Source organism: Glycine max, chromosome 12 (genome assembly GCF_000004515.6).
Source record: "Glycine max cultivar Williams 82 chromosome 12, Glycine_max_v4.0, whole genome shotgun sequence".
NCBI lineage: Eukaryota > Viridiplantae > Streptophyta > Magnoliopsida > Fabales > Fabaceae > Glycine > Glycine max.
In genome coordinates this window covers 35,930,461-35,953,157 of record NC_038248.2, presented here as the reverse complement: position 1 = coordinate 35,953,157, position 22,697 = coordinate 35,930,461, and the positions used below count along the sequence as shown (strand labels likewise).

Below are 22,697 nucleotides of genomic sequence, written 5' to 3'. Positions count from 1 at the left end.
TTTATAGTCGACAAAACATTCAAAACACCTCAACGGACTTGTATCTTCTTCTTTTGGGGTTAACTTTTAGTTTGAGCATTTTAAAAAAGAAAATAAACACACTCTTCAAGATTTACATGACTTTATTAATTTTTAATAACTTTTGAGTTTCAATAACTGATTTATTTTTTAGTCGACCTCCACCCTAAGTGGTTGACTATTATGGTTTCTCACCACATTTGGGCAATAGGCACAAACAAGGCTTGACTTATAACAGAAATGCAACAACCCAAAAATCCAACGCAACAATTCTTAGAATCTTTATTTTATTTTATTTAGAACATTTAATTACAAAAACGTTTGTTCCTTTTTCAAAATATTTAAGTAATAATATAAAAATAATTTTTCTAGTGGCATATATAATACAGTAAAGGAATATTATAATTGAGGTATTACATAATACATAAGTAAATACATAAATAAAAGTCTTGTTACATAACAAAAAGAGGTTTTTGCTCGATCGACAAACATGAAAAAAATGAAACGAAAGTGGAAGAAGAAGCAAATTCACTAGAAGAATAAATGGGGTATCAGGAAAGGGATTGCTTTGGCGAGAGCTAGGGGATTTGATCACATTATGGTTGAAACATTATAATTTGAGATATTATATTTAAAACTTCAATCAATGATATCTATCGGGGGTTTGATCAAAAGGGGTAATTCCATTAATGTGGGTAATTTTTGAATTAATACCCAAGTAAGGGTAAGTCATAGGGATTTTTACAACGTTTGGATATGAAATAGTAAAAAATTGATGACTTTGGCCTTTTTTTTAAGTGGAGTCATAAAAACTCTAACGACTTTAATTTTTTTAAATTTTTTTGTATTAAATTGTAAAATTTATAACGACTTCAGAGTTGTTCAAATTTTTTTAATTATTTATTCGAAGTCGTAAAATGATTAATGACTTCAAAGTCGTGTTAAATCTTTTAAAAAAAAATTAAATTAGTTTTAAGCGACTTTAAGTTAATTTTGATTTATAATTTTGTATATTGTTTTATTTAATATTTTCTATGTTTTTGTTACTAATGTTAAGGATTATTATTTGTTTTTTAAATTAAAAAAAATAATGTAAACAAAAGGCTTAAAATTTAAATAAAAAAATACTACACATATTTGTTTAAGAAAAATATTAATAGTGGGATGATGTCCCGCAACAAGTTCTTCTGGATATATGTTGTGGTCTTCTATCTTGTTGCACTTGATTTGTTAGTGGTTGTTGTTCTCTTATTTTATGACATCTTCCTCTTATTGTTCTAGGATGATCACGTATAACCGTTTGTTGTTGTTGAGAAACATCATCACCACCATAACCATCATCATCGCCATTATCATTATTGGTGTTATCATCATCTTCCTCCTCATTCTCATGACCCATGTTATGCATATGGTAGGTAATGATGGATGATAACAACAACTCGATGGTGGTGGGTTGTATACAAATGGCAGAGTGTTGAAAGTGGTAGCAAACATTTGTGAGTGTCCTTCAAAAACATTTGAGGTAAAAGAAACTTCAAATGAGTATTGAGGCACATATAATGAGACTCCCGGTGTTTGAAAACTTTGTTCACATTCTTGAGGCATATATCCAGAAAAGCTTGTTGATTGATAAATAGATTGCGCATGTGATTGATGATGTTGGGACATATATCCAAAAACATGTACTAGAGGTATACTAGGTTCAACATGCGATTGATGATGATGATGGGCAGGATAATACTGAAAATATCATGTTAGAAATAATAATGAATAATAATAACAATAATTTATGAAAATTCTTAAGTAAACTTACAATCTCAATAAATGGTGTCCCTTCACGCAATATATATCGTCTAACTCGACGTATATACCATTGCATGTATTCTAAATTTTCTTGCAAAATACCATGGTGAACATCACATTGAACAATATAATCATTCCAATGATTCCATTTGTTAATCCAATGACGATGATGGTAAGACTAAAAAAATATTTATTCTCCCTCTAATATCTATGTCATGGAGTTCATCTAGGTTTGGTTTGGTGGGTCATCTGAAATATTTTGTTGAAAATCCAAATTGTCTCATGACCTTATATATTGCATGCCATTCCAAAATTGCAAAACATATGAGAGGTACTTTTGCACAAACAATCATTGATACCTCAACATTATTAATTAATCGCCCTATGTAGGGTGCCTCATAAGGTGTCCACAAGAATTGCAAGATATATATTATTATTGTCACATATTTATTAATGAATAAGAAACCCAAAGAAATACTTAATATAAATAATATAAAAAAAACCTCATTCATATGTAGTCTATCAAATATGATTGTATAAGTATGACTGCATGGGTAAGAATGTTTCTTTGGCTCGTTGATTGAGACCACCTTCGTGCAAGAGGAAATCCAAGTCCTTGTTGTACTTCTTCATCATATAGGTCATCTATGTGTGGGACAATATGTTTAATGTGGTCTCGTGCCCGTGATTGTAGCAACAACAAGCATCCTTCGATATCAATTTGTAATGGCTTTACGGCTCGATCTAGAACTCAAAAAAGAGAAGCTAATACTACTGTATCCCAACTATAATGACTTGTCTCTATAAAATTTGCTAACAAAAGGAGATACATAAAATGATCTCTTACCTCTGATGTATCTGACATCAAACATCCGCCTATGGACATCATGATATGAGCTCTAGCATGTTGTGCAATGACAACATCATCGACATTAACAGGAAGTTCTTGAAAATTTTGCCACAACCAGGTTAAATAAATCATTTTTCCTTTGATATACTTATCAGGTGGAATGTCCCCTAATAAGGCCTAACAAGTAAGACGTACATCATCAGTACTAACACCAGCTACAGGCAGTTCATCTATCTTGAGGCCTAGCTACAAGACCACATCTTAAGTTATGGTTGTCTCCCCATGTGAAAAATGAAAATGTGTGTGTTTCAGGCCTTCAACATTCAACCAATGCATTGACCAAATGTTGATTAATATCAATCTGCCCAATAGTTATAACACGACCAAAACCAGCTTCATTTATTAAGTTTTTCTCGCAATTATCTATCTAGTCCATATGCGTAAAACCCAAACAAAATTACACTTTGGACGAACCATTCTTTCTTCGCCTTCCCACACTTGATTGGAAATATGATTGTGTTGTAAGCGCAATAATGAACCATCAATAGGTCCAGGTTGTGCATGTGTCATTGCTTAAAAAGAACAAGAGATTGCAAGAAGGATGAAAAAAGTGGGATGTGAGAAAGAGAAACAAGCTCCACAACAGCAAAAGAAGAATGAAAGAGGTGGGATGTGAGAAAGAAGGTCCAACATGAAAGAAGTAGCCTTTGGTAGTGAAGTGATTCATTCACGTGATGGCAAATATGTCATGCATTTGTCATTTGATAGAGGGAATCTCATGCTTTTGTGTTCACATGTGAAAGAATCTCACTTCTTCAGTGTTGTACTTGATTGGACTTCACATAAAGAATCTCATGTCACATGGTAAGTTGAACGTGTCGATTTGGTCTTTCTTGAACGTGTAGGTTTAGTGTTCTTCAACATGGTTTTCACGAGCTTCACCATTGAACGAAGGAAGATTCTTCAAGGTGCAGGATTCTGAAATCTAATATGTATTGTCATTTCTATATTTCATATCATGCAAGCTGAAATTCTTCATACATGAGCTTGGAAATATTTGCGCATGAGCCTGCATTATCCATGTTCTACAAGATGATTTTGCACATTTCATTGCATGTTCCTTAAGGTTACACGACTTCAAAGTCATAGCATATAGGTCACGACTTTAAAGTCACACCATAGAAGTCTTTGATGCCACACGACTTTAAAGTCGTAAGGAAGGTCACGACTTCAACACAAAAGTCGTAAGATAGACCGGGACTTTAAAGTTGAGATAAGCCACGACTTTAGGGCTATAATTTGTGGGGGGATTTAATTACTTTCAAGTTGTGCTAACCCTAGGACTTTCATCTCCATTATAAAACATATTTCCTAGCATTTGAGCTTGCACTCGTAATCTTCTCAATCTTCTATCTAGGCACATTTTCCATACAAGCCATTATACATATTTTTACCATTTTCCTGGTATGTTTCTATTTAACATTAGATGTCCATAAATTATTCATACTTTTACTGCTAAATTACATTTTTATTTGTTCACAAATGTTTGGTGAAGAATCCATAATAAAGGATAATGTTAGTGACTTTAGTGATGAGGATCAGGAGCACAAAGCTCACAAAAGTGGAGAACCAAGCAATCAAAGTCAATGTGGGGCATCTTCATATTTTAAAACTATTAATAGCCAACTTTCAAAAGATCTACAATTCTCAAATCCTTATCAGAATAGAGAGAGTGGTAGTACAAAAGTCTCATGATCTTGATGAAGGCATGAAGTTTGAATCAAAACAAGCAACTGTGCATGTCATTAAGTAATTTCATTTTCTACATTCATTTAATTATGTTGTTAAGTGTATACAATATGAGGTGACAAATATGTTGTTAAGTGTATACAATATGATAATGGATGTCATTGGAGGGTGAGGACATCCTTTAGCAAAATACACATGAGGTGGGAGATAAATAAAATAAATGGTATTCACACTTGCACAACTTCACTCATATCTCAAGATCATGTTAGGTTAGACTCATCTTTAACTGCTCATAATATTGTTGACTTAGTGAACACAAATCCTAGTATCCCAATCAAAATCTTGATTGCAGACATGCTATAATGCTTTGGTTATATTGTGACATACAAGAGGCATGGACATCTAAACAGAAAGCACTCAAAATTGCATTTGGAGGTTGGGAAGAATCATAAAGTTATTTGTCTATATGGATGAGAGCTGGTCAACACTTTGTACAAGGTACAATTGTTAGATACAAAACATCCAATTCAATGGAGGATGGTGAGGATGACACTTCTAAGGTGATTTTTAATCGTGTGTTTTGGGATTTTAAGCCATGCATTTAAGAATTTCAATATTGCAAGCTGATTGTGCAAGTAGATGACACATTTGTAACAAAAAAATATCGTGGTACTTTGTTGACTGCCATTGTACAAGATGATAATTGAAACAATTTTCCACTCACTTTCACAATTGTTGAGAGTGAGAACAAAGATTCTTGGATGTGGTTCTTGCATTATTTGAGGAAATATGTCCACCTCAACCAAATTTATGTATTATATCAAATAGGGGAACCAGTTTGCTAGCAGCTTTGTGATCAAAACAATTTTGGGTGGACTAGGTCGGATGTAACTTTTGTGTATTGCATTTGCCATATTGCATCAAATTTTAACAAATAATTTAAAAATGTCGACTTAAAAAAATAAGTCATCAATACGGGTAAACTTCTAAGCACTTCATGCCTCAAATAATTTATTTATTATGTGTTCAACATATTTACTACTCATCATGTTTTATTTTTTGTCATAGGATATGAGATGAGGAAATAACAATTTGAGGTAAAGTTGCTTGCAATGCGATCAGAGTTTTGCGAGCAGCAGATTGGTTATACCAAATCCTCAAGTGTAAATGGGCTCAGACCTATGATAAAGAAAAATGGTATGAGCATATTGCTATCAACTTTGCTGAGTGTATGAATTTTGTTTTGAAAGGAGCTTGGGCATTGCCTATTATTGCCTCAGTCAAGGAAACATTTAATAAAATAAATGACTCGTTTGTTACTAATGGGATGAAAATCATGAATATGATAAAGGCATGACATAGGTACTCCAAAAAGGTATATGTCGTGATGCAAGAAAATCGATGCATTGCTATCTCACATTATGTTCGGATGTATGTTTGGGAGGCAGGGGAGTTTAAGGTTCAAGAGATCGCAAATACTCGAATAGGGTGACGAGCAATGACATGCACTGTCAAAACGAATGGTGGTGTGATTGTGGGGAATTTTAGGCATTTCGAATTCCTTACTCGCATGCAATTGCAACATGTGCTTCTTGCAATTTCAAATGTAATGACTTTGTTGACCCTGTATATAAGTTGCAAAACATTTACAAAGTTTGTCAACATTAATTTGATTCCCTTGGGAGCGAAGATAAATGGTCTCAATATTTTGATCTATATTTTATGTCTGATCCTTCGAAGCAGTGAGACACAATGGAAAGGCTAATCACTAGTCGTTAAGGGTGGGAATAGGCCAGGCCAGACCAGGCTTTGAAAGGCCTGAGTCTAACCTATGATGAATCTTTGAGGCCTGAGTCTGGCCTATAGCCTATCAAAGGCTTTTATTTTGGCTCGGCCTAGCCTTTTTAAAAGCCTGGTCTGGCCTGATAGCCTTTTTAAAAACCTTCTTCACAACAAATATTTAATATTTATATGGAGTATGAACGTAATAGGAAAGTTAAAGAAAAAAGAAAGTCAATCAAAATAATAAGAAATATAAAAAGACACATGACTCACACCTAAATTGTAATTAAAGTCCTTAATTATAGGAATAGAAGTTATGGAGCAGTAATGTATAATCAAAGTCTGATAGTTTCAAAAAAAAATTAATTGTATCCAAAAAATAATATTAATAATATTATATATTAGTACCCAAAAAATAATATATATATATATAGGCCGGCCTATCAGGCTTATTAATAAGTCTAAGCCTGGTCTATTTAATTTAATAGACTTTTAGAAAAGACTAAGCCTAACCTTTTAATTAAATAGGCTAGTTCAGGCCAGGTCGTAGGTCCCTGTAAGCCGGCCTGACCTATTCCCGCCCCTACTAGTTGTATACATAATGAAATGGATAAATCAATTCCAAATAAACTTAAGAAATACTCATTGTGTAGAATTGAAGGACATGATCATATTAAATATCCATACAAGCAAATTAATGACTAATGTTATTTATACTTTTCAATTTTATGTTTGTATTTAATTTGTATTATTCATTTTATATTAACTTATTATGTTGTTTTTATTTTAACTACTTTTATTACTAAATTATTTTATGTTGTTAATATTAAAATCATTTTATCAAATAAAATTAATTAATAATATTGTACAAAATTATTAGTTTACTTAATGGTAAATGTAAAAACTAATTAAAAAATATTTAAAAAGAATTTAATATTATTTGATAAATTTTAAGTTAATATTATTTGTTAATATCAATAACAAAAATATTACAAATATTGAAACAAAAATGCCTAGAAATTAAAACGACTTTAAAGTGTTTAGAAATTAATTTAAAATAAAAAAATAAAAAAAAACTTTGAAATCGTTATAAATTTTATAACTTCATATAATTTTTTTAAAAAAACACTAAAGTCATTGAAATTTTTACGACTTCACATAAAATAAAAAAAGGTCGAAGTCATCAATTTTTATGACTACCTCCTAGTTAGTTATTAATTCACAAATTATCTTTATTTGATAAATTTTAAATGGAATTGTCCCCTTTTAGTCAAATTCTCACCCGTTCCACTAGTTTAATTCTTGGGTGATTTGGCTATATTCAAATAGAAGAGAATTGAGAGGAAAATTTTAAAATCCTTTATGTGTATTTTCAAAATTTTAGGTGTTTTACACTTTTATTATTATTATTTTAATCTTATATTTCTTTTGAATATTTTTTAATTTATTTTACACAACCAAACTATAGTTAAATCTGAGTTATGGTGATCTTGTCTTCAATGAAATTATTGCGGTGTGGAAAGGAATAAATAAACTTGTCCTCTCCTCTTTAACAAACTTAATAGCGTCACAAAATTATTGCGGTCCACCTTTTTAGCTTTACATCTAATGTCACTAGTGTGTCACAATTATAATGGCAAACTTATGCAACCAAACAAACAGTATATCAACTCACTATTTATTTGAAAATGTTATCAGATGATAACAATTATTGTAATATTTAAAATTACAAAAACTAAAATAATTAACGTTTATCAGTTTTAAGAATTATAGCAATATTCATACATTTAGAATCTAAATTAAAAGTGTAATTAATGTGGACTGTCAATATTTTTTTATGACCAATCAATAAAAATTAATCTTTAATATAGTTTTTAGAATAATTATTATAAAAATCAATTACATGTATAGTTATTTATGATTAAATAATAATATAATTTTTTTGCACTACATATATTATTTACTTCCAAATTAATTTAATACTATAAATTTATAGACTAATTTAAATTATTATTTAAATAAAAATAAGTTTTAAATATGTTAAATTAAATGAATTACATTAAAGCATATAATTGCCTGATTAAGCCTAAGCATAGTTGTAAGACATGGATTACACAGTTCGTCACTTTGGCATATGTCAAAAAAGGAATGATTTTACTTTTGAATTTAATTAAATGTATTAATAATATAAATATTTTTGTATTATTATTATTATTATTTAATAACATGTTATAATATATATTAAATTTATCAATTTTATAATAATGATTTTAAATATTATATTTAGCATAAATTTAATTAATAAATAATACATGAAGATTTTTTTAATTTTATATTGAATAAAAACATGTTATTGTTATTTTTACAATAATGAAATTAGAACTTAAAATATTTTATGCAAAGTATCCAAATTTCTTAGCACTGATCAGTCCTAGTAAGTTTGTCATTTTTTTTTCTTTTTAAAGTGATTGATAAAGTAGAAAATGCATTTTAAAAAATCAAATCAAAACACAACGCATTAGGTGATAGCCTTAGCCACCACCCTATGGATAGAAAATGCATTGTTTTTGTTTTCTCTTTTCCGCTTTTGTCCTCGAATTTCCGATCAATTCCGATTCCAACAACTAGGGTTTCGAAATCGATCACACCTTCTCCCTCTTTCCCCAACACACACGATCGCGATGCATCTCTAGGGTTTCTCCCTCTCCCTGGTTCGAAATTTCGATTCTCGTACATGCCATCGGTGGTGACCGGAGGAGCAAGACGATGTATAGCAATTTCAAGGAGCAAGCCATAGAGTACGTGAAGCAGGCCGTGCAGGAAGACAATGCGGGAAACTACGCGAAAGCGTTCCCTCTCTACATGAACGCCTTGGAGTACTTCAAGACGCATCTCAAGTACGAGAAGAACCCTAAGATCAAGGAAGCCATCACGCAGAAATTCACCGAGTACCTGCGCCGGGCCGAGGAGATTCGGGCCGTGCTCGACGATGGCGGCCCCGGCCCAGCCTCCAACGGGGACGCGGCGGTGGCTGCAAGGCCCAAGACCAAGCCGAAGGACGGGGAAAGCGGTGGCGGTGGTGACGGCGAGGACCCCGAGCAGGCCAAGCTCCGGGCCGGGCTCAACTCGGCCATCATAAGGGAAAAGCCCAACGTGAAGTGGAACGACGTCGCAGGGTTGGAGAGCGCCAAACAGGCCTTGCAGGAGGCTGTGATTTTGCCTGTGAAGTTCCCTCAGTTCTTTACTGGTGAGTGAGGATCATGAGTTGCATTTTGTTGTGCCTGACTAGTGTGAAGATATTTTTTTCTTCTGTGAAATTTGGTTGAATGTTTGATATGTTTGTTTTCTTGTGATCTTATTTTCAGGGAAAAGACGACCCTGGAGAGCTTTCTTGTTGTATGGACCTCCTGGAACGGGAAAATCATATTTAGCCAAGGCAGTTGCAACAGAAGCTGAGTCCACGTTTTTCAGGTAAACTTGTTGATTCTATGGTTTAGGAAAGGAATAAAAGTTTATGGAATTGAGAAACCTATGGGTCTGGAGTTTACCAGATTGCATGGGAAATCATTGGAATGAATTCTGATTCATAAGCTGAAATATGTATGTGTCTCAATTTCTGCATAGCATACCCGTTTATAGGCATTAAAACTTGAATTCAAGGTAGTTATAAACGGGAATTTACCTTAAATCAGGATTTGGGGGGGGGGGGGGGGGGGTAGTAGGGAATTCAAAATCTCCATAAATGTACATCATATTCAGATGTCATAACCCATAAAGTAGTCAAAACACAACGATTTCAAAACAAAAGTACACAACACATGAAGGCATACAACTTAAACACCAAAAGCAAATAGTAATATTCTAATGCTAGAATATAGATGTCTAGTCTAACAAATTTGCCGTATTATAATCATAAGGATCTACTATTTGATCCTTATCTTCATATCATATCATGATCACCAAGTGTTTCCTCTCCAACTTGGTCTTGAACTAAGTCTTCATCTCTATCCTCTATCTCTTGGTCTTCAACCAAGTTCTCATCTTGAATTGGAGCATCCAAATCCAAGTTGGCCACATCCAAACCTTCAATTCCATCATTATTCTCCATGGTCCACTCATTATCAGAGAAAACATCATGAAGATCTAGCTAAGGAGCCCTCTTGCTTGCTTCTGTTTGCCCAATTTTGAATTAGTCATGACAAAACCATCATTCATCATCTTTTGCTTTAAGCAGTTTCTTCTCTTGGTGAGGACATGAATGCATGCAAATACAATCAAGATAGGTTAGTAGGTAAGTTTAAAAGGTACATTAAATATTCCTCATTATAGAAATATTACCATCTCGAAGGCACTCTAGTTGTTCTCACCTAGAAGAACTGTGTATCAAGCTTAATATGCGAATGGCTAATCTTTTGAGCTCTGGATGTTCATCAAGCATCTTAAAGATTTTGTCTACTGTTTTGGATATGTGGGATGCATCAATGTACTTCTAATAGACCGTTCCTTTGGGTCTGTTAACCAAGAAATTACAAATTGTCCTCGTCATCTCGTCAGTCCATCAATTAGTCATTATTGAGCAAAGACTTCTAAACAACTTTATGTTCTTCAATAGCCTTCATTGTTAATTTCATTTGTTTCAAATACGTCACTCTAATGTCATGATAGGATGGATGGTGGCTTAAATCCCTTGCAATGTTGCACAATTAAGTCATCCTTAATATAGAATTCTTCACTTGCCACACTGAGTAATGGCATTATTGTAGAAAAACCTTGCAATTGCTTGACATGCATCCTCTCTTATACCCTTCTTAAACATGGGGTTGTTTGTGTCTTGGGAGCTAACTGCCCTTCTCTTGAAAATGTTTCCAATTCCAACATTATCAATGTCATCCACTTCATTGCCTTTTCTCTTTTCAGCTCCTATAGACTCCTTTGTCATCCCTGGTTTTTTCATCATTTTTTTTAAACCAGCCACAACCTCCAATATCTCCATTTTTCATCTTCAGGAGTAGCTTTTCACATTCTGATTTGTTTGAGCCAAGTGATGCTTTATCCTATAAACACTTTCATTAAATACTTTTTGACTAAGCTTGCGTTGAAGCTTTGTAGTTGCCTTCAACTGAAACTGCATATTTCCATCCCACATCATACCTGCTTCCATGGGCATTCCAGCGAACAAATTTTGAAGCCTCCCTTGAGCTAGCTCTGGAGCTGCCAGCACCAGGATTACTACCAACACTTGAGCTTTGACCAGCCTCACTAGAGCCATGACCTGCCTGATTGACTATGAACCCCTATTAAGAAGGCTTATGTGAGGAGGAATAGAGGCACAACATAGGATCATTCCCTTAAAATAGATCATAAATAACCATAGAATAGATCATAACCATATAACAGACTAACAGTAGTTAGTTATAAAATATGGTGAAAAATTATATGAGGGAATATTAAATAGAATGAAAAGGGGAAGGGGGCATCAACAATTATATGAGGGAACTGTTGGGGAGAGTACTGGTCTCTTGAATACCAGTACATTGTACTGTTCATTTCTGTTTTCCTCTACTCTGCCACCACCCTGGTGCTGGGTCAGGGGAGAAGAATTCCTAAATAAGATCTGTTTTCATACACTTGAAGAAGAAAACACTTTGAACACTGTTGGGGATGACTAAAGTTAAAAGCGGGTCGGCAGAAACAATCCCGTTCAAAGCATCCAAATGGGTCAGTCCGGCAACATTGTAAAATTGGTAAAATCCTACGGTTTTTGTGATTGAGTTTTAAAACACAATTTTACCTCTTGGATTTTATGTGCGATTTAAATCAATCAAAGGGCTTAAAATCGTAAAATTGCATAATCACACGATTTTACATTTTGAACCCTGATTTTAATTTTAATTACCATGCTTGAATTCCTGGTAAGCAATCTTTTAAGACATTCTGCATCCATTTAGTATCTCAATAGGATTCTGGTTCTACCATAATTGCAATTGCGTTAATAATAATTCAAATGAGAATAAGTGTAAAATCATTAAAAACTGCAACATTTATAGCTATCTTTCTTGTCCTCTTTCATTTTCTGAATCTAATGTTTGCTTAAGATAATTAAAGGAAGTAAAATGAAAGTAGTTCCACGTTTGGTTTGACTTGATTTAAAACATAACACTTAAATTTCTAGAATTATGATATATGGTGCAATACCTTCTGAAGATGATATGTGCATGATTATAATTTTCTTCCACTTCATCCAATTTTCTCTGCCTTTTCTTGACAATAATTATGTTTCTATTCAGAATTTGAGATACGCTTGATATCTATTAAAAAAGGTCTTTTGTATTGTTATGAATGTAGGTCCATAAGTGGACATGTTCTTGCAAGCATTTTTAACTTTTGAATTCTTCATCAGTGTTTCTTCATCAGACCTTGTTTCAAAGTGGATGGGTGAAAGTGAAAAGCTGGTTTCAAACCTTTTCGAAATGGCTCGAGAAAGTGCCCCTTCTATCATATTTATTGACGAAATTGATTCCCTGTGTGGTCAGCGTGGAGAAGGCAATGAGAGTGAAGCTTCAAGACGGATTAAAACAGAGCTTCTGGTGCAGATGCAGGTAATAGTTTTAATAGTTTGTTAGTTTACATTTGAATTGCAATATATAGCATATGCACATCAAGTTGTCAAGACGCCTTAGTCCCAGTTGTATAGCCCTATATGAATGTGGATCTGTTATTAATTTAGTTTCAAATCATGGAGAAAAGATGTAACCAATTTCTTAATTTCTTTGATATAAACCCATTTAGGCTTAAGAATGTATGATTCATTTTCAAAAGAAGGTTTCCTTCCAAGGGCTATCTCCTCAGTGGTTGGGTGCATATTAAGACATCTTTCGTACTTCATTTTTTATGGTTGGAAAGTAGAGAAGCTAAACCAGTAAACCTTCATTTAAAACAATTCAGCTAAATTTTTCTTGTTTCAGCATGTGAGGAGGCTATGGTGGTTGAATAGCAGATCATGATTGAGCTAATTCATGCTGGTCCGTCTTACTTATTGGTTTTTTGGGTCTTCAAGTCATGTTTGAGTGTACAATAATGGCAACACTTGAAACTAGCTTAGTTCAATGCTTTTCTTAAACCTCTAATCAGCATTTGTCTCTGTTGTTTAAACAATTCCAAGTCATGATTGCTAATAATTACATTCACCTTAGATTTAAAGTCCCTCTTTCAGTGTACGCAGCATGTCCTGTCCTGTCCTGTGCTTGTTTGATGAGATGTTCATACTTCACAAACAAAGTTGCATATTTTCAATTGGGATTTGGCTCCTCTAAAGTGAGGGAGTGCACTTTAGAGGATAAAGTATACTTACAATTGTTGATTAGAAAATCAATGGTTGAAAGTTGTGATAAATCTAATCCCTGTTTAACAAAATCAAAAATTTATTTTAATCTTATTCATTAGTTTTCTAATTGATGGTCATAATTTCACTTTATCCTCTATTGCATTTCCCTCACTTTAGAAGAGCCAAAATCCTTTCAATTGTTCTGTATCTAATGGGCTAGTTTGTTTAAGCTTATTTTTTTTAAAATAAGTGCTTTTTTAAATAAATAAGAACTTTATGGTTTTCTGATGTGATTGTCTAAACTGCTTTTACTTAAAATAAGCAGTTTTCTGCTTTTTTTAAGAAGCAAATCTTATCTGCTTATTAAAGAAAGTGTTATATAAAAAGTGCTTATTTTAAAGTTGCTTTTTTTAAGTTTAAACAAACTCACCCTATATCTATGTCTCAGAAAAGGAATGCTAGGTCTGTGTCAATCACTGATTTGCGGTGGTCCTTCAGTTTTTCATGTTTGTATGTGAATTGTTATTTGATTAAGTCATCATATTTGACTTTTTTAATATGTATTTTCAACAGGATATTTATTTGTTATATGTAACTAAACTACGGAAGCATGTTTTTTACTGGTAGCCGAACTCCCCAAAGCACTTAAGTGTTATTGTCTGTCCTTGACCTGTCAAAATTTGTTAAGTAACTTGGTTAATGGTTTTTAGTCATATACAAAGTTGCATGTGGTATTTGATATTTGAGTTGCATATCAAAATATTTCTCCCTCATAAGTAATCCCGTTTTCTGTTTTACTGCTTTATTTTAAATTGAACCCAGCAGTTACTTGTTTGTATAATATTGTCAGAATATGGCTTGCTCATCTATATTTTATTCTCTCATTTTGATTCACTTTTTTGCTATTAACATGAGGGCAGTTTCCAACATTTTTAGTATATATTCTCTCTTTTTTTTTTTTAATTCTCTTTATTTTAATGTAGTTTATCTACTTTGTAGGGTGTAGGACACAATGATCAGAAAGTTCTTGTTCTTGCAGCAACAAATACGCCCTATGCTTTAGACCAGGTCAGACAGAAATGATTTTGTTTATACAATCCCATATAGAATTAATACTATGTTGTTTTTCACTAATCAATTTGTAATTGCAGGCAATAAGGCGTCGTTTTGATAAGCGCATATATATTCCACTACCAGATTTGAAGGCTCGCCAACACATGTTCAAGGCAAGGACAATATACTTGATTGTTGAATGATGGATTTTGTTGTGCTATATAAACCTAGCGAATGGTTTTACCATGCTATTTTCTGGCTTAATAAATTGAGCAGGTGCATCTAGGAGATACTCCCCATAACTTGACTGAAAGCGATTTTGAATACTTGGCTAGCAGGACAGAGGGGTTTTCTGGTTCAGACATATCTGTCTGTGTAAGTTTTACTTCTATATGGAATTACTGGTTTCATTAATCTTATACTTAATGAATCTTAAGTAAAAAGTTTTTGGACCTCCTCTTCAGGTAAAGGATGTGTTATTTGAACCTGTTCGCAAAACCCAAGATGCAATGTTCTTCTTGAAGAATCCCGAGGGTATGTGGATCCCGTGTGGACCAAAGCAACAGGGTGCAGTACAAACCTCAATGCAAGAGCTTGCTGCAAAAGGACTTGCTTCTAAGGTATTTAATGTGTAGTTTTTGATGGTAATAGGACTGTACCGAGTGTCCTTATTTTTTAATAATGATAATTGGAGAAGTAGTGTTGTGATTTCTTTGGACTAGGTTGTTACATCTCTAACTGAAACTGGGGAATGCTAACCTATAAAACTTATTGCAGATCCTTCCGCCCCCTATTACGAGGACAGATTTTGAGAAGGTACTCGCTAGACAAAGGCCTACAGTAAGCAAAGCCGACCTTGATGTTCACGAGAGATTCACAAAGGAATTTGGAGAGGAAGGTTAAATACTGATGGAATTTTCACTTTGAAGGTCCACACTGGTTTCAAATATATTGTTATAATTTGTAATTTGTTTAGCTGTTGGATCAAATGAAATGCATCTATTTCATTTTGTTTTGGGGATGTAAAGTCCCCTTTTGTATCGAGGTGGATTTATAAAGGTCGATACTCATTTTTCTTCTAAATTGTGTATAACAGAATCTGAAATGATTTGAAAAAATAACTTGTGTGATGCTGGGTTCTTATTTTTGCCTCCTTTGGATTTAGGATAGCCATAGATTTGGGTGCTTTTTAGTTTCGAGATGGATCAGATACTCAGCAAATGTGTAGCACTAAGCTACTGCGGATGGGACAAACGAGACTCATCATAAAATATGCCTCGCAGATTAGGGTATTCGACTTAACATAAAAAAGTGTTTAGTAAATGTGATAATAGAATGGTTTTTTTATTCAACTGCTAAGTTACTCCAGATTCTTCATTAATTGTCTCAATATTATTGCGATTACATTTTAAGCACAATTATTGTTTTATATTTTTTTACTGGGTCGTTATCAGAATTTCCGTATAACAAATTCTCAAACAAGTATCAAATTTATATATTGTCATGTTCACTGTAATTATATAATTCAACGGCAGAAAAAAGAGTGCAAATGAACTTAAGCTATTCCAGAGTTATTTGAACTAAATAAATAAATTTAATCTTGACATTTAAGTTTTGCCAAAATTTTACAAGTTCAACATTAACAGCTTAATGTTTTTATATTTAAATTGATGAGAATTTGTCTAGTCTTTGTTATTTACTCATGTAAAACTTTGTTGATAACATTAAGTTAATTTGTAGTTTGTTTTGTAGTAATAAAAATAATTTAAGTTTTTTATTTATTGTATTATGAAAATGTAATAGCCTAGAAATTTTGAATTTAACATACATGATATTGTTGACCACATATTTCAAATACAAGCTAGTAAAGTACATTAAGAATAATTTTTTTTAGCAAGTCAACATCAAGCTTTTATGTGATTTGTTTAAATACATGAGTCCAATTTTGAAATCTTTTTTTTTTCACAAGCCAATTATTTTTTTTCAGGATTCACAAGCCAAATTTGAACTTTAAATATCGGGTTAAGTCAACTTGCTTACACCCTAGACAAAAATATCAAACAATTACTATCACATTTTGTGGTGAACATATTCCTACTGACGGAGTAGAGATTTTCTCCATAAATAAATGCATCGATGTCAATAGTAGTTCTCATTAAGTTATACTTATCTAAGAACTAAGAGGAAAAAAAGTTTATTGGCAAGAACCATTTTCTGTTTTCTGAGCAAATACCAAACTAATCGTAACCCTGATCTAGTTAACAACCTGTGCTAATTACTTTTGATTATTAATTTTTAAATTTTAATTTTAGCACTTTGTAGAAATAGCTACAAAAATAAATAAATTAGCCTTTTTGAAGTTTTATGAACAAAGCAAAATAGATTTTATTCAAAAGCCCATACTCAGGTACAAGTTGTACCGGTATGGATCCAATCAAAAGTACATTCTGTAAACAAAAAAGAACATAAAAATCTGCATCATGAATCAATTGCCACAACAACATAGTCACCATTCTAAAACTACAGCAGCACAGCCCGACACCAGCACCTCAGATAAACCAAAAGGCTAACTATCTCCTTCAAGATACCATTTCGCACCATATACTACACCCTCATCACATCTTGTAGCCATAAGCATTATACTACTAGTCGGCAACTAATCTTTCATTGATCGTGATAAGCAATGCAAAGGATTCAAAATCCAATTCGGCAGTGAGTAAGCAAATTTAGTTCTTCAATTATATTTACCTTGGATAAAATTATGTGTTCTCAATTTGTATTCCAATTTCCAAGTCATGGAGTAAAGAGTTTCTCCATAATTAAATGCATCAATCTCAACAGTGCTTCTAATTAAGTTATTTATTCGGCTAATGACTAAAATAGATAGCTTCAACATTACAAAATTTGTTACTTTAATAAGTAACAGCTGATTAAGGGGAAGAGGAGTTATTGGCAAGAAGCATTTTCGGTTTCCTGAGCCATTTCAGCAAATACCTAAACTAATCATAGCCTGGAACCAGTTCAGCAGCAAATTGACAGGGACTTTGTTAGGTTATAAGAAGGGAGAGTTAGTTATGATAGTTAGACTATTAACGAGTTAGTTAGTTAGTTGGAGGGGTTTATTAGATATAAATAGGGGAAGGATAGGAAAGAGGGAGATTTGTTGTCATTGTAAATTGAGCATTAGCTCTTTGTGAAAGGGAAACTCTTGGAGAAGAGTTTTTTCTCATATGTTTTGTTCTTTTCTTACTATTCAATAAAATCTATCTTTTATTTCCCATTCTGTTTCTTGGCTCCTAACAGGCTTTCAGGATTTCTGGAATCACCCAGCAAATTTCAGCAATCCTATCAACAATTTTCCATAGCAATGTTAAATGTATATTTCCTGAGACTTTCTGTTGAGTGTTGATGGATCATCCTTTCTGAGTTGAATAATATCTACAATGGTCTATCCAAGAGTGGAGAGCCAACATCATCATACTCACCGGTCACTGCCATAATCAGCGTTAAAAGTACCCATAAGTAGCCTAATGTTATGATGTGTTTAGGCTTTCAATTCCTATGACATTCTTTCCTTAAAGTTTCCACGAGAATTTATGCCTTGGAGAGAGTTGATGGATTCTTTGGAAAACAAAGGTCAGATCCACTAGAGAATCTTCAAAACAAAAAAAGAGCATATTAGCCCAAACATCACCAGTAGTCCCCACATGAACACAAACCACCTTTAAAGTGGTGAAATCGGTTTGAATCTCTAACAACAATGTATCTCTTTTCAACGAGTGATACTAACTTAATAAAGCTGTGGCAATCTCCGCAGACTCTGAGATTCTTCACAATCTGAAGGGGAATTTCAGGAAGTGTAGCTATTAAGCCAAAGGCAATGGCAAGCCTTTCACTATGATGAGAAAGAATAGTTTCTTTTTGTTCATCTTCAATATCATGAAACACATAATTTGTATCAGGCTGATAACCAACATCCCTCAACCGGGTATTTAACTCTGAAAGTTTTGAGTAAATATGGTCTGACAAAGGATGTGACAAATCACCAGCCAGGAAGGAGTACGTCTTGTTTTTCACCTCAATCCAACTGTACCCAGGTTCCTTTTTCACTCTTCTCTTATCCATAAGTTTTCTCACATTGACTTTCTCATGCCAATTTCCTGCTGCAGCATATATATTGGATAATAAGACATATGCGGCTGAGTGTTGTGGCTCAAGTGAAATAATTTTTTCAGCTGCAAGTTTCCCAAGCTCTATATTGCGGTGTACTCGAGAAGCTGCCAAGACAATGCGCCACACAGTTGCAGCCGGGGGAAATGGCATCCCATTTATGATATCCATAGCTTTTCCCAGCATCCCAGCACGGCTATATAGATCAATCATACAGGAGTAGTGCTCCATTGTTGGATTAATGTGATGATCATTGATCATTATATTGAAGTAGTTTTGACCTTTTCCCACTAAGCCAGCATGAGCACAAGCAGAAATGACACCAATGAATGTTATAGCATCCACTTCTAAGTTTCGTTTCTGCATTTCCTCAAATACCTCTAATGCTTTCTTCGCCTGGCCATGCTGTGCATATCCAGAGATCATTGAGTTCCAAGAAACCAAGTCCCTCTCCTTCTGCCTTTTGAAAATTTCATGTGCACTTTCAATATTGCCTCTCTTTGCATACAAGGTAACAAGAGAACTACTTACACACAGAGCATTGTTCAATCTCAGTTTAATTGCATAGGCATGGAATTGTTTTCCCTGCTCTACTGATGCTGTAGGAGCAGTACAGGCATTAATGATGCTGCAAAAGGTAAATTCATTTGGTTTAATACCTTCCCTTGTTAATTGGTGGAAGATTTTAGCAGCTTCTTCAGTTTCTCCTGCTTGGGCATATCCCGCTAGCATTGCAGACCAGGCTATTACGTCCTTGGTTTCAATTAGCTCAAAAACTTTAACAGCATCACTAATATTTCCTATCTTAACAAAGGCATCTAAAAGTGCAGTTCCCACCGAAGATGACTTCTCATAATTAGTTTTGATGACTTCTGCATGTATTTCAGAAATGAAAACAGCATGTTGCACAGTCAGGATAGTAGAATAAGTGAAATGATTTGGTTTGACACCTTCCCTTCTCATTAGGGAAAACAAATTCACAGCCTGATCAGTGTCACCATTCTGCAAGTACCCACTGATCATAGCAGTCCAAGAAACCACACTTTGAACCCCGTGCATCAAGGAGAATAAACTAAAGGCATCGTCTATTTCCTTGCACTTAGTCAATGCTACCATGAGTGCAGTTAGGACGTTTTGGTTAGTGGAAAGCCCACTCTTCAGAGTCTTACAGTGCAGCACTCTTACCAACCCCAACTCTTTAAGGCTGGCACATGACTTGATAACAGATGCAAATGTCGCATGCGTGGGCTTAGCCCCTGCAAGTTGCATGTTGTTAAACGTTTCAAAAGCTTCCAAATCTTGTCCATTTATCACATGTCCAGCAATCATACTATTCCAAGAAACTGAATCCTTGTTCTCCATGTTATCAAAAACAACTCTAGCATCTCTTAACATCCCTGACTTTGAAAGCATACTAATTAGAGAGTTGCACACAAGTCTTTCTGTCTCAAAACCGAGCTTTACAACCAAGGCATGGATTTGCATTCCTATAGCCACCGCACCCTGATTGGCCAAAGCTGCAATTACAGTAGAAACAGTATAATAGTCAGGTCTGTATCCCTCAACTTGCATCAGACAGAACAATTCCCACACCTGATCATTAAATCTATTCCATGAATAACCCGTGAGCAAGGAATTCCAAGACACCACGTCTCTGTCACCCATTTCATCAAAAACTCTCCTCCCATCTCTAACATTCCCCGTTTTCGTGTACATATCGACAAGAGAGTTTCCTACGCTAAGATGGTGCACAAGTCCACACTTGACACACTGACAATGCACTTGTTCACCCACCGTCCCATTAAAGGAACCGGCACAAACACTCAAAACACAAGACATGGTATAGCTATCAGGGGATAAACCAGAACGATAAAGTGAGACAAAGAGGTGGAGGGCTTCTTGGGTTTGGTCACAGCGAGAGTAACGGAAAAGCAACTGATTATGCTGTTTGAGGTCTCTAAGGGGAGTTTGGTCGAACAGTTGTTGTGCAAAGCGAGGATCACTGTCACGTAAAAGGGTCCTTGCATTGAGGGCAACAACATGGGATTGCAGAAGAGGGTTAGCGTGGCAGTGAAGTTGGTAACGTCTAATTCTGAGAATTGGGTTGGTTGAAGTGTTGGTGAGTGCCCTTAAAGTCATATTCAGAGTCATGCTCTGTTGGAAAATTAGTACTTTTTAAAAGGGCGGTGTTCGTTTCAAATAAGGTACGATGTTTTGTTTTTCTGTTGTTGGGTACTCTAGTAAGGAGACAGTGACATTTGAAGGGATAAGATGAATTGCACGTGCGACGTGTCATGTTCACCTGTTTAAATTCTGTGACTCACAAGCAAGCAGGATATTTTTATGTTCCAAACTTCAGAGTTCATAGCTTTCAGAATATAATTATTATCTTTTATTTTATTTTATCTTGTATAAAAAATTTTGAAAAGGAAAAGTTAAAGTGTTTTTTTTTCTTCTGTTTTTATAGTAATTTTTTAGGTTAAAAGATGAAAATAAAAAAAATGTTTGTAAAATTAATAATAAAAATAGGAAATATCGTCTCAAATTACTTCATCTCTAATGATTAAAAAAAATTAGTTCATCTCTTAAATTTTACAGGTTAAATATATTTTTAGTACTCCAAAAATACATCGCATTTGAATTTAATTTTTTAAAAAATATGCATTTGATCTACAAATTTTTTGAAATATCATATTTTAGTATTTTTACTAACTATGTTTTGCTACTACAATTAAATATGATCACATAGTCATTCCAGGAAAACATGCCATATGATTAATTAAAAAAGTTAAATTAACTAATAAAAATTTAAAATTAATTATCAACAATAATTTACACAAGTTGTAAATGTTTCTTAATCAAATCAAGTCAAGTGGTTAAGAATTTGAATCTCAGTCTTGCATAACAACTTTTGAGAAACACTGATAAATAAAATAGTAAAAATAAAATTAAAATAAAATTCATCTCATTCAGCTATAATTCCTAATGAATCCGCTTACCCCAGTGTTTTTCTACCTCTTAACAAGTTAAGAAAAATAACTAAAGATATATTTTTAGAGGAAAAAAAAATATTTAACGGAATTTTATATATTACTTTTAATGAACTAAAAAGAAATTTTAAAAAAATCCTTGTGAAGTAGTGATTTTTCAACCTCTTCTTGGACCGAAGTAAATGAGTTTGTTCTTTGTTCGGTCCCAATTTCTGTTAAAGAATGATAACTAAAAATATTGATAATTATTTTAATTTGTATATTGAAAAGTATAAGATGCGAATAAAGAGTAAAGTTAAGGAGTATTTCTTTCTATCTTATATGGTCCATTTATATTGTTTTCAATTGGACTAAATAAAAATTAAAAAAAAATGGTATTCTAAAATTGGTCCCTACTGGGCAACTTGTATTATTATATCAAATATCAAATAAATTATTACATGTTTGGTCCTAATTTAATTTATTTAAAAATAAAAAATAAGAATTAATAAATAATTATTTTAAAATAATTTTTTCGATTATTTTCTAAATAAAACCATACAGCATTTTATATTGCAAAATAAAATTCGCCGCTGATTAATCATCACTGCTTGTTTTGTCTCAACTTTTATACCAAACCGAAGTGGTCCCTTTTTTCTTTATTTTATTCCCAACTTGCAACTTGGTTGTAATAAAAAACATTTTCTTTTTTAAAAATGCTTTTGACGAAGATATGTCACGGCAGATTTTGGATTTTTAGTGGCAGTGTCAATATATTAATAACCTGATTATGATTCATTTGATTTTTTTGGCCTTATCGAAGTTGTGCTGCTGCAGTTATATAAAGCCTAATCTGCATACATTAGCCTAATATATTAAATAAAATGCTTTCTACTTTCTCTTTGTTTTGAGTACTATACAATATTGGAGGTGTTCAGTGAATCAGTATATGTTTTAATCTTATCCCATTAATTTAATT

General features: G+C 33.4%; 2 protein-coding genes across 2 annotated transcripts; one reads left to right on the top strand and one right to left on the bottom strand.

The window, feature by feature from the left end:
• The first annotated feature begins 8,744 nt into the window (after positions 1 to 8,744).
• Positions 8,745 to 15,709, top strand: LOC100806836 (protein SUPPRESSOR OF K(+) TRANSPORT GROWTH DEFECT 1). The gene is made up of 8 exons (XM_003540192.5): positions 8,745 to 9,449; positions 9,568 to 9,673; positions 12,603 to 12,801; positions 14,526 to 14,594; positions 14,678 to 14,752; positions 14,856 to 14,954; positions 15,044 to 15,199; positions 15,357 to 15,709. Exons 1-8 carry the CDS (start codon positions 8,969 to 8,971, stop codon positions 15,480 to 15,482), a joined length of 1,311 nt encoding a protein of 436 aa, XP_003540240.1. The 5' UTR covers positions 8,745 to 8,968; the 3' UTR covers positions 15,483 to 15,709.
• Positions 15,710 to 16,939: 1,230 nt separating this feature from the next.
• On the bottom strand, positions 16,940 to 21,164 carry LOC100818767 (pentatricopeptide repeat-containing protein At2g27610). Its single transcript, XM_003539417.4, has one exon. It carries the CDS (start codon positions 20,898 to 20,900, stop codon positions 18,270 to 18,272), a length of 2,631 nt encoding a protein of 876 aa, XP_003539465.1. The 5' UTR covers positions 20,901 to 21,164; the 3' UTR covers positions 16,940 to 18,269.
• Positions 21,165 to 22,697: the final 1,533 nt, after the last annotated feature.

Coding starts and splice junctions, on each gene's coding strand:
- LOC100806836 (XM_003540192.5), top strand. CDS start 8,969: ATGTATAGCAATTTCAAGGAGCAAGCCATAGAGTACGTGAAGCAGGCC. Junction 12,802..14,525: donor AGCTTCTGGTGCAGATGCAG/GTAATAGTTTTA, acceptor TCTACTTTGTAG/GGTGTAGGACACAATGATCA. Junction 14,753..14,855: donor CTCGCCAACACATGTTCAAG/GCAAGGACAATA, acceptor TAAATTGAGCAG/GTGCATCTAGGAGATACTCC.
- LOC100818767 (XM_003539417.4), bottom strand. CDS start 20,900: ATGACTCTGAATATGACTTTAAGGGCACTCACCAACACTTCAACCAAC.